General features: G+C 43.7%; 1 protein-coding gene across 1 annotated transcript in view; it reads right to left on the reverse strand.

The window, feature by feature from the left end:
- Positions 1–2,360, reverse strand: part of SESN3 (sestrin 3) — a 72,686-nt gene extending 70,326 nt beyond the window's left edge. The window contains exon 1 of the mRNA XM_032219649.1: positions 2,091–2,360. Within this exon, the coding sequence (XP_032075540.1) occupies positions 2,091–2,213 (123 nt within the window). The 5' untranslated portion in view covers positions 2,214–2,360. The remainder of the gene's footprint in view (positions 1–2,090) is intronic.
- Between the last annotated feature and the right edge of the window lie 9,488 nt (positions 2,361–11,848).

Consider the following 11,848-nt stretch of genomic DNA (forward strand, 5'->3'; position numbering starts at 1 on the left):
ATCTCACAAAACATTGATGGAGCATAACCAATCAGCTGCACAAACATATCCATTTTCGCCAAGACTTGTGTTGAAAACAATATTTGGAAGACACACAAATCACTCAGTCTGATTGTAGCAACCCCACTCCCCAGCCATTCCTCACTTTTTCAATTTTATTCTGCCATCAGAAGGAATTTATTATTGTGATGGATAACACAGGAACAATCAATTCTGAAGACTGTGTTGGTTCTTTAGTGTCCTTTGTTAAAGTTCATCAGATGCAAAATCTTAGTATTGTCTAAGAGCATTTTCATTAGCAATAACTATATAATGAAGGAAGAAGGCTAAGATGAGAAAAATACAGTGAAATTTCCACACACACAATTATGCTAGGGAGAAATTGATACAGGAGACAATATCTGTAGAGGTCAAAGCTTTGAAAGAGGAATACACAATCTAAACAAAAGAACTTGGTCACAGTATTTGTTCTGAATTTTTCCAAGATTGAATCTTCAGGGTCAACAGAGCAGAACTGAAATAATAGTGGGGAAAAGCAATAGTAAAAAAAAACCCAATAGAAATGCAGCAATACAAACATTATAGTTATTAAAATATGACCCATGTCAGTTTAGTCGCCAACAGAAATCAGTGGGATTTATAAGTGCTTATAGTACTGGATGAAATATAGATATGTATGGATAATTTTTAATACAGCCTTCCCTGCCTTAGACCATATAAGGTGATTATAGAAACTGTGGTCCATCTGTAAGGCACCAGATTGGTGAAGGCTGATCTTAAGATATTAAATGAATCACAGTATGCTTTCAAAAAACCTGCAAATCATGAATCTGCTGTTTTTGGCACTTGGATCTATGACACAACAAATATCATTTATCTTTCTGTGATGGAAGTGCAGAAGGCACTGCAGTGTTCACAGTTATTTAGCCATTATCTATTTTTGTATTTTATTGCAGCATAAAGATTACTAGCATTGCTTGTATTTTATTACTAGCGCAAGGATTACTAGCATTCACAAAGACTCCATTCCTACATCCATATTTACTTACAGTAAGCCCTATATTCTAGTTGGATATCAAGTTATCACTTAGAGATGATCAAAAGAACATCTCCTCCACTCATTTTTTGATTTTAATGAACATGATTACCTACTATATGTGTTCCTAAGTATTATGCATTGTTTTATTCAAAGCTGTTTTTCTTATGCATTATCCCCAACTCTTTTCCTCTAAAAAAAAAAGTGAGGTCTTAATTTTAAAAAAAACAACCACATTTGTTTGGGAAAAGGCAAAACCAGAAGCACAACCACATACAGGAAAGGCACAATGGGAATGCAACATTACCAAACAACATGCAATACAGCACATAATTTGACACAAAAACACTAGGTGTTTTTTATTGCCTGCACCTTAATTTATATCCCTGAGCCAGGAGAAGAGATAGAGGGAAATGTGAGTGCACATTTATTGCTATAAAAAAAACTTAGCGATCTAATACATATATGTATGTATGTATGTATGTATGTATATAATTTCTCCTATATTTGTGTAAACATATATCTGAATGAAGCAGCAGAGGAGCAGGAGTGTGTGTATGTATACACACACATATAAATAACATACACTCACACAAACATATATACATATATACATACATATACATACATACACATACCTACACACACATGTACCTGCGTGTGTATGTTTATGTGTATCTATATCTAGATTTTTGGGGAAATCGTTACAAAACAACCCGAAAACAATAACAGATTATTATCTTTTTCTTTTTTTAAAGAAGACGATTCTTGCCCAGCTTCCCTCTCAAAAGCCCTTCTGAAAGGAGGTGTGGCCGGAGCCAAGCAGCCCCAGCCGCCTTCCCTCAGCCTTTCCCTCGGCCGGATCCCCACATCCCCAGGGGGACCGAAGAACTACATAACCCGTCATCCTCGGCCAGAGCCGCGGGGGATGGGCGTTGTCGTCCTGCGCTTCAGGAAGGAGGGCACCGGGGAAAGCGAGCCAAGGCGGAGCAGCCCCACAGCGTGTCGGGGGGAGAGAGAGAGAGAGAGAGAGAGAGAGAGAGGGCAGACCCACCTGCCTCAGGACTTTCCGGCAGTTGCTACAGACCCGGCGGCACTCGCTGCGCCCGTGCCCGCTGCTGTGGCCGTCGCCGGGGACCGTTGGAGGGCACGACGTGGCGCCGCTGCTTCTGTTCATGGTGCAGCCGGCGAGCGGGGGGCAGAGGATGGAAGCGGTGGAGGGCTCAGCGTCCGGCTGCCTTCGGAGCCCGGCGGCAGCGGCGACTGCAGCCCCAGCAGAAGCGCCTCCGGCCGCCGCCCCCTCCCCCCGCCCCTTCCAGCAGCGCCGCTCGGCTTCCCCAGCCCAGGAACAGCCGCGGCCATTCCCCCTCTCGCGCACACCCCTCCGCCGCGGCCAATCGCCGCGCTCCGGCCACGCCCCCCTCGCTCCCCGACCGGCCAGTAGAAACGCCGGGAGAGCGCGGACCAATCCGGACGCTTCTCTCGCGTCCTCATCTCCGGGCAGTCTCCGAGTGAGGGGGCGTGGAGCACCCTCCTCCCCAGGAGGTAAAGGGGCGGGGCGAAGAGGAGGCGCGCCGTCCAGCTGGAGGTTTGGTGGGCTGGGCTTCGCCGCCAGCCAACCAGAGGCGCCTCTGTCAAGGGAAACCGGGGAGAGCGCGCGCGCACGAGGGCTGTCACGCCCCCCTTTTGCAGGCTCCCGGGGGGAAGGAAGGAAGGAGGCAAAAATAAAGCGCAGTTTTTCCTTAGGAAACTGCAAAGCTGCGGGAATGCATCGTCCTTAGTTTAGCTGCTTCCAAAAACGGGAGCAGAAAATTATTAAAGTCTAGTCTCTTTTTTTTTAGGGAGGGGGGGTGTTTGTGTTGATTGCGCAATGCTTTGTTCCCTTCTTCCACCAATCCGCCAGATATTCACAGGCTCCAACTCCCATTATTCCCAGTCAGTTCAGCCTTGCTGGATTTAGTCCATGGGCATTGTAGTCAGATGCAATTAGAAGACACAAGGTTGGGAAAAGCTTGCTCTCGCTTTGGGGCTTGTAGTACCTTGCAAAACTCAAGAAACAGCCCTATTGGTTTGGTTCACAGAGCGCTAATCCATAATATGCTGTAATTAAAGAGCAAAGGAAGCTACAAACCATGATTTGCAAACTAGGACATGATTTATATAATCTTGAACATGATTTATAAACTAGTGTTCTAAACTTAAAAAAAAAACCACCATGTTGTAGCTGAATGCAATTCGTGCATCCCTTGTATTTTGTCTCACTGAGGCCAGTTAAATAAGAGATTGCTGTCTTGGTGGTAAGGCCCATCGAATGAACACGATTCCATTTATAGATCAATGGTGTGGATTTGCAAGAGTTTGTTTTTAAGTTTGTTCTTGCCTGTTGCGCTGAAAGGTTGGACAAAAATGATCCCAAGAAAGAAATACAGTATGATGATTGTTACCGAAGCACTTATCCAAGCCTTGCAAGGAGATTATTGAGAGAGCCTTTTAAAAAAAAACCTGGCTTTACTGAAGCCATTGAAATCCAGGAAGAATGCAAGCATTTAGGGTGATTCTACAGCCCATCTACCTTTAAAATGCACAAGCATGTTTGCTCAAATAAAAGGAGCAAACTCAAAGGTACTAATGGGGAAATTCCCGGGCATCTCTTGAGAAAAACAAAAACAGGAACCCTATAATGCTAGAGAGGAGGCAGACAATGACATGGCTCTTCTGATCACAAAGACTGGGCTCCACTGAGTATGTTTAACCCAATCACTGCCATTAGCAATGCTGGCTCACAAGAGGAAACCAGGGAGAGCAGTGCAATAACAAGGAACAAAATCAAGAGACTGAGTATCCAGTTGCCGTTGAACAAAGCTGAGATTCGCAAAATGCTGTGCCCCGAAGGCCTAATTTAAGCCCAAAACATATTGGGGTACAGATGAATTTACATCTCCTTGGCAGCACAACCTGAGCATAAGCCCAGTGTGGGTGCTTTGGATGACACATCAAAGAGCACTGTTATACATGATGCAACTCTTGTATTAATATCACAGTGACATAAATCACATTTTTGTTGAAAGCTTTTTTTCCCCTAGCAATGAAACAGTATCAGTTGGCCTGGGTAATGTTTTGCAGTCTGCTCCATGCTTTCGGGATGGTACCACTTCGGAATACAGGTCGGATCTCACATGAGGATGCTCAACAATTCAAACGATCCATCTGTGGCATGGCCGTGTGGGACCATGCAGGAACTTGTTGATTCAGGCAATTTTTAGGTACTCTTGTTTCTCTTCAAGATCCTATCATCAGCTCTGCAGTTGCAATGACTAATTAAAATGTAAAGTCAGCTAAAATGAACACACAGCTGGATACAAATCTATGCTAAATTTCTTTCTTTCTTTTTATTTTATTTCCTGAGGTTCTTTCTGCACAGGTATTTTTCCCAAATGCTACGGGTGCTCAAAAGGCACAAATACTATTTATAACTTTTGATGTGACTTGGCATAGATAAGAAGTGGGGGGGGGGGTAAATTTCCTACCAGTGGATTACAATAATAAGCTTGTTAACAGAGAGTTTTGAAACTTTAGTCTTGTTTTGTTTTACTGCTCTTCTTTCTGTTAACTACTTTGTTACTAATAGAAGACAAGTCAATAATTTGCAATTAGATTTAGTAGTTTAAAAATGTTGAGAGTGCCTTTTTCCCCAGGGGTGGGAACAGTGGTGGGTTGCAGGCAGGGGTGGGTTTCAGGTGGTTTGCGGTGGTCCCCACGAACTGGTTGGTTGGCGAACCCGGAAGTAAGTAACCTCCGGGAACGCCGAAGAGTCCACCCGCCCGCCTGCGTTTCTTACCCGGTTTTGACGAGTTCTGCGCTTCCACGCATGCGCAGGACGCATACAGCGCCTGCACGATCCTCCAGGAGCAGCTGGAGCATTGCACAGACGCTAGTACGTATGCGTGCACTGCGCGCATGCACGAGGACGCCGCCAGCCCCGTTCCAATCGAACCGGTTGGAACGGGGCGAGAAACCCACCCCTGGTTGCAGGCGGTATGCCCCAGTACAGGCTTACCGGTGCCTGCCAGGAGCACTGGGTACCATTCCAGTACAGTGCTCCGGAGGGCCAACTCGGCCGCCCGAGCTCCTTACCTGTATCTGAGTTGTTCAGCACTTCCGCGCAAGGAGTGTACAACACCTGTGGAACGCTCTGCCGAGCACCTGGAGGCACCGAGGAGGTGACGCATGTGCGCATGCATGTGGAGTACGCTGGGCCCCGTTGCACTGTACCAGTTTCAACAGGATCTGGAACCCACCACTGGGTGGGAACTACTGTTGTAGTAGTGCCGTGATGGTGAACTTATGGCGTGTGTGTCAGAGGTGGCACGCAGAGCCCTCTCTGTGGCCACGTGCACCATCGACAGCTGTCGAGGTGGCACAGTGGTTAGGGTGCAGTACTGCAGGCCACTTCAGCTGACTGTTATCTGCAGTTCAGCGGTTCAAATCTCACCGGCTCAAGGTTGACTCAGCCTTCCATCCTTCCGAAGTGGGTGAAATGAGGACCCGGATTGTTGTTGGGGGCAATATGCTGACTCTGTAAACCGCTTAGAGAGGGCTGAAAGCCCTATGAAGCGGTATATAAGTCTAACTGCTATTGCTATTGCTATCTTCTGGTTTTCGGCCCAAAAAACAGGCCAAAAACAGCCCCCAAAACCAACCTGAAAACAGCTCGAAAAACAGGCCAAAAACAGCCCCCCAAAAACCAGCCTGAAAACAGCTCGATAAACAGCCTGAAAACAACCCAAAAAACCCAGCCTGAAAATGGCCCCAAAAATGCCCCCAAAACAGGATGCGCGCACCAGCCTGCTGGTCTTTGAGTTTCCAGCACTCCGGCACGCACACATGCACGTTCTGGTTTGGGCACACGGTGCCGAAAAGGTTTGTCATCACCATAGTAGCGTATGAATCAGTATTCAACCAGAGGGGATTATATGTGTTCGTGTGTTGTTCTTCTTGTTTTTTTATGCACCTTTTTTAAAGCTTTGATTGCTTTTTGTTTTTGTCTTTTTTCCCCCTTTTCTGTGGAATTTTTTGTTTGGACTTTTGTATTTTAACCCTGTCTTGAATAAAATAAAATAAAAATATATAGATAAAAAGGCATAAACGCAGTGTCCTCTGTGATTATCACTCAGTCAGGGACCACAATAATACCTCTGGTGGTAGTTGTGTTGAGTTTAAAATCACGGGTGGGTTTATACTTTATGTACTTTCCCCAAGACCTATTAAAGCGCTATAAGCGAAGTGGTTCTCATTTTCGGTCTGACAACCAGTTACATATTTGTACACTGTGTGCAGGAATTACAGACTCAGAAAATAGCGTGTGGTTATTCACAGCTCTGCAGCTGCACAGGTGACCACGAATAGCTGCTTGAAAAGAAGAAGAAAATGACCCATTATTTCCTGCTTGCAAATCCTTTCTCCCCTGCCTTAAGATTAAATCAAAAGGGCAGGAAATACTGCACACACACAAAAAAGTTATATAATGGAAGCTGGCAATTTGCATCGCTCTAAATCCACCTCTGTGTCCACTCCTATAGCTCTCTTCAAATGTCTCATTAAATATCTCTTTACGTTTCCTTTATTGCATTTGCTTCCGTTAAATTTCTTGTTCTGAGGGGCAGAAAATACGTAAAAAACTGTTTTATACAGGCTTGCTATACTGGTAGTCCTTGACTTACGACGGCATTTGAGCCCAACATTTATGCTGCTCAGTGAGACATTTGTTAAGTGAGTTTTGCCCCATTTTACGACCTTTTTTGCCACAGTTGTTAAGTGAATCGCTGCAGTTTTTAAATTTAAAAAAAAAGTTAACTGAATCTGGCCTCCCCACTGACTTTGCTTGTCAGAAGGTCGCAAAAGGTGATCACACATCCCCACGACACTTCAACCGTCATAAATATGAATTAATTGCCAAGGATCTGAATATCGATCAGGTGCCCGTGGGGATCCTCTAATGGTTGTAAGTGTGAAAAATGGCCATAAGTAACTTTTCAGTGCTGTTGTAACTTTCAACAGTCACTGAATGAACTGTTTTAAGTTGAAGACTTCCAGTAGTTGAACACTGATAAAGAAATAAGCAATTTCCTCAAAGAAATCCAGCTGAAAATAAATAAATAAATAAATCCACTTCCTTGCCCTTCTACAAAAGCATTGGAGGTAATTTTTAGCTATCCATATCTTTTTCAAAATCACTCATGCTGGCAAAAGTTAACATCCCGCTAGGACGGAAAATATTTAATTTGTGGAATATGGAAAGGCCAGCCTTATCGTAGAGCGAATTTGTGAAATGACACACACACACACAAAATAATAACAAAAATTAGGGAACAGGTTGGAGAAGATAACCATGCACTGCACAAGGGAGCCCGATGTTTCTTCTTCAGGAACATCCATTGCCTTTGGCAAAAGAATAAAAGAATTAATAACCACAGCTACAGCCTAGCTTGCTTGCACATGCAGAAACAAGATAACTCTGCTTGAAGGCAGCAGGAGATTAGATATTGGCTCTGGGGGAGAAGTTGAAAAAAAGTTGGCGTGTGTATGTGAGGTCTATTTGCCTCAGGTTGTGGTGTTAGGGAAAACGCTGAGTCAGAGTACCTGGTCTCTGTGCTAATGCAGTGAGAAGATATAATTAGGACAGAGCTGATGGGGACTTGTTTTTTCAATGCTACAAAGCCACCTCAGAATACCTCCCGGACAGACTAATCACGCAGCAAAATAATCAAGAGAAAGTTATGTGGGAAGAAATATCCATCTGATTCAGTTCCAAACCGGGAGAAAGGCACTGGCGGCAAAAAAAAATGGAGGCGGATTGGAAAGAAGGTCCATTTATTGATGAACAGAACTACATGTTTGTGGTTCTGGTACAGCTGACAAAATGGAGTTGAGGGAGGAGGGGTTATACCTTCTCTTGGGCTTTGCACTTGAGCTTCCTGTTCCTTTGCAAGAACATATATTTTATTGGCTATTGTCAGACTCCCATGGGGCCGTGTACGGGATATGTAGGGGTCAAAGCTGGCTCTATAGGCAAAGTAAAAATCCTAGGTATTTGTCTGAGCTAGGTTTGGTTGAAGTTTGGGCTGCTCTGAGGGTGTTGGGCAATTTTATTGTGGCTTAATGGCTTTTTCCTGAAGGATAATCCCATCATCCTGGAGCTGAAAGTCTTTTGTTTTGTAGATAGGCTTGGCCAGTCTTTCTTTAATGGACACAAAATATCTGCAAAATATCTATTAAGACTGAGTCTGCTTCCTGCCTCTTAAAAGCATGTTTCTCCACTTCTCCCTCTGGGAAATATAATATTCTGCCTTTTTAAATATTCCTCAAAATATTTTCTTCTAGGAGAGATGTGTGTTGCTACCCACAATTGTGTTCTGTCTGAATTTTTGTTGCAATTCATCCCCAGATTTGGTAAGACCCTAAATTGTGTTTTGATTTGGGAAGAATCTGCAAACCCCAGTAAGCACTGTCTGGCCTTTAATAGAGATGAGCAGGCCCAACAAGACTAATTCACAATTGCCCACTTACTTATTGATTACAGAATATGGAATAACAGAGTTGGCCTTGGAAGGGACATTGGAGGTCTTCTAGTCCAACCCCCTGCTTTGGCAGGAAACACTATACCATTTCAGACAAATGGTTGTCCAATCTCTTATTAAAAACTTCCAGTGTTGGAGCTTTCACAACTTCTGGAGGCAAGTTGTTCCACTGATTAGATGGTCCCCCTGTCAGGAAATCTCTCCTCTGTTCTAAGTTGCTTCTCTCCTTGATTAGTTTCCATCCATTGCTTCTTGTCCTGCCTTCAGGTGCTTTGGAGAATAGGTTGACCCCATCTTCTTCGCAGTGGCCCTTTAGATATTGGGACACTGCTATCATGTCAGCCTTTTCCATGCCCCAGGAACAGTATTTCCCAACCTTTATAACTTGACTTCAACTCCCAGGATTCCCCAGCCAGCCTGTAGGGAGTTGAAGTTCACACATCATAAAGTTGCTAAGGTTGAGGAACATTGTCTTGGAGGTTGCTATTGAATGGGTGGATCAAAGTAGAAAAAAAATACAGTCTCATTGAGTCAAATCTAGATTATAACTTGAGCAGAAAGAAGCAAAGGGGTCCATGCAGAAGATCTTACTTGTACAGGTTGGCGTGGATTTTGGTAAGATGATTTTGTTTCTAAGGTGTTGTTGTTGTTGTTGTTGTTGTTGTTACCTGCTGCATTCAACTTGCAATACTGGTAGATGAGCTCCCAAGAAGGAGGTAAGATGTTCAGTGTAGAAGCACAAGCCAAAAGTCCCAATGGTGTTATCAATGTTCCAAGTAACACCTCCAAAAGAAGATTCCGAGATTAAAGATTTCTCAAAGCTCCATTTTATTAGAGATATCATATTGGCACATCTGGGAAAACCCAAATCTGAAAGCTTCCAGGTTTTCCTCACCCAAATGAAAGTTCAAGTCCCTGCCCAGAACCCACATGTCCATCACATGGCCCAATCAAGCACCATACCAACTGGAGATGCCTCCCAGTCACGCCACTCCAAGTGCAGGGCAAGATGTCCTTGACTCGGAATGGAATGTTATTTTGACTATATCTACCCCACTCCATATAACCCTCCCTCCCTGTTTCCCACAGCAATAAATGTGGCAGCCCTGAAGGCCCAATGCAAAAGATGCCTTCCAGGCCTGGCAGGTATTTTCCCAAAGACAACTGGTCTTCCTTTGGTCTTCCTTGAAGCTTCTCATCCAAGAGGCTTCTTCAGTTCTTAGATGAGAAGCAAAACATTTTCAAGGAGGAAATAAAGAACATGAATGTCCAGTTGCCTTTTGAAAAGCACCGTCGGGACAACCTTGATTGGGATGATTGAGAATCTCTATAAACACAAGACAAAAGGCATTTTCTCACAACTTCCTACTTTCCTATTGATCCCAGCCTTCCCCGTTCCATTGGGGATGCAATGGAGTAGGTTATTTATAGAATAAGAAATAGAAAAAGCTTTCATCTAAATCAAGACCTAGGCATTTGGAAGTGGGTAACAATCTGGATGTTAGGAGTTTTCAATAAGGTAAAGGTAAATATTCTCCTCAAATATACTGTATGTGCTAGTTGTTCCCGACTCTAGGGGGCAGTGCTCATCTCTGTTTCAAAGTCCAAGATAACCAGCGCAGTCCAAAGACATCTCCGTGATCATGTGGCCGGCAGGACTAAACGCCAAAGGAGCACGGAACGCTGTTACCTTCCCACCAAAGTTGGTCCCTATTTTTCTACTTGCATTTTTACATGCTTTCAAACTGCTAGGTTGGCAGAAGCTGGGACAAGTAATGGGAAATGACCCCGTTATGCGGTGCTAGGGATTCAAACTGCTGAACTGCCGACCTTTCTGATCGATAAGCTCAGGGCAGGGTCTTAGCCATTGAGCCACCAAGTCCCTTTTCAATAAGGTAGAATCTGTCAAATTAAGGCAGAATGAGCTGACTTCCCTCTGCAAAAATGTTTTTCAATCTGTCCCGCACCTCTGTTTTACTCTTCTGTGTGAAGCCGGACAGAGAAGAAAAACAGAAAAGGGAAGTATGGACATTTATTTATTACACTTTATGCCTTTTTATGACATTCCCATGTGAGAAGTGAGAACCAACTTCTAACCATGTTCAAGATGAACACCCCTCTCTTCCGATTTTTGTGCAGATGTCAAAGGACACAATACGGTTTTGACTATCACAGGCCGACCCAATTTACAATTTAAATGGAGGTCTCCAAAATTCATTTTTCCCTCTTTGAGATTCCTGTTTGTCCTTAAAGCAGGCAGTAGGCAGTTTTTCAAATTCAGTTCTGCTCAAAGCTGCTATCAGGGCTGATTTAAACAAAGGCTGTACCTTGTTTTCCTGGACAGAATCAATCACTTCTGTGGGAGGCAGCTGCTCACTATATTATTGGTTTTGAGCACCTGTCGGCATCTTCTCTGCCAAGTTAATTGGGGTCTGAAAAGCTAAAACATTTTTCAGATTGATGTCTTGATAGATCATTCTGTGGCCATAGTCACAAATCCACCAACTTTCCTGTGTTTGTCCCTCTGTACTCTGCTGGTTTAGTTTAGCCATTTCTCATTCCAGTCTGCATTGAGTATATTTTTTAAAAAAAATTGGGTAGAAATTAAGAGTTTCCCTACCTGATGCAGACAGGAATGGTTAAACCAAGCAGATCTGGACATCTGATAAAATTACCTGCCAAATGCAGCAGTTGTTATTGTATGCATGTGAATAAGTTTTATTCATGAGAAGGTTTACACACATTCATTTATTATATTAAGAGGTCACCGTGTTGAATTATTGCAGGGTTGCTGAAATTTCATCTGGGGAAGAGTTGGAAAATGGGAACTTTAATGCTAAGCTTTATTTTGATTGGATTCCAAACTCTTGCTAAGAAATTAAAAATTGGGCCAGTAAGGATAATCTTCCTGCTTTCCTTCCCTGAGTAATGTTGTTTTCAGCAAGAATGGAGAAGTTAAAACAGGTTAAAATGATGAAACTCTCCATGAGGCCCAGCTATGAGGAGACAGAGAAATGCTGACACAAGTATTTTAAAATGGCATCTGATTATTTAAATGAAATAGTGTAAGGACCAAAGATATTGCTTGGACAGACTTTCCCTCAAACATAGGGAAATGGATACTAGTTTTTGCAATCGTCCTGCACCCCAGTCTCTATCCGCCAAATTTCCTTGAACTGGTAAGGCAGCGGGGTCAAACTCATGGCCCGTGGGCCACATCCGGCCCATGGGGCCA

Source organism: Thamnophis elegans, chromosome 6 (assembly GCF_009769535.1).
Source record: "Thamnophis elegans isolate rThaEle1 chromosome 6, rThaEle1.pri, whole genome shotgun sequence".
In the NCBI taxonomy this organism is placed as follows: Eukaryota; Metazoa; Chordata; class Lepidosauria; order Squamata; family Colubridae; genus Thamnophis; species Thamnophis elegans.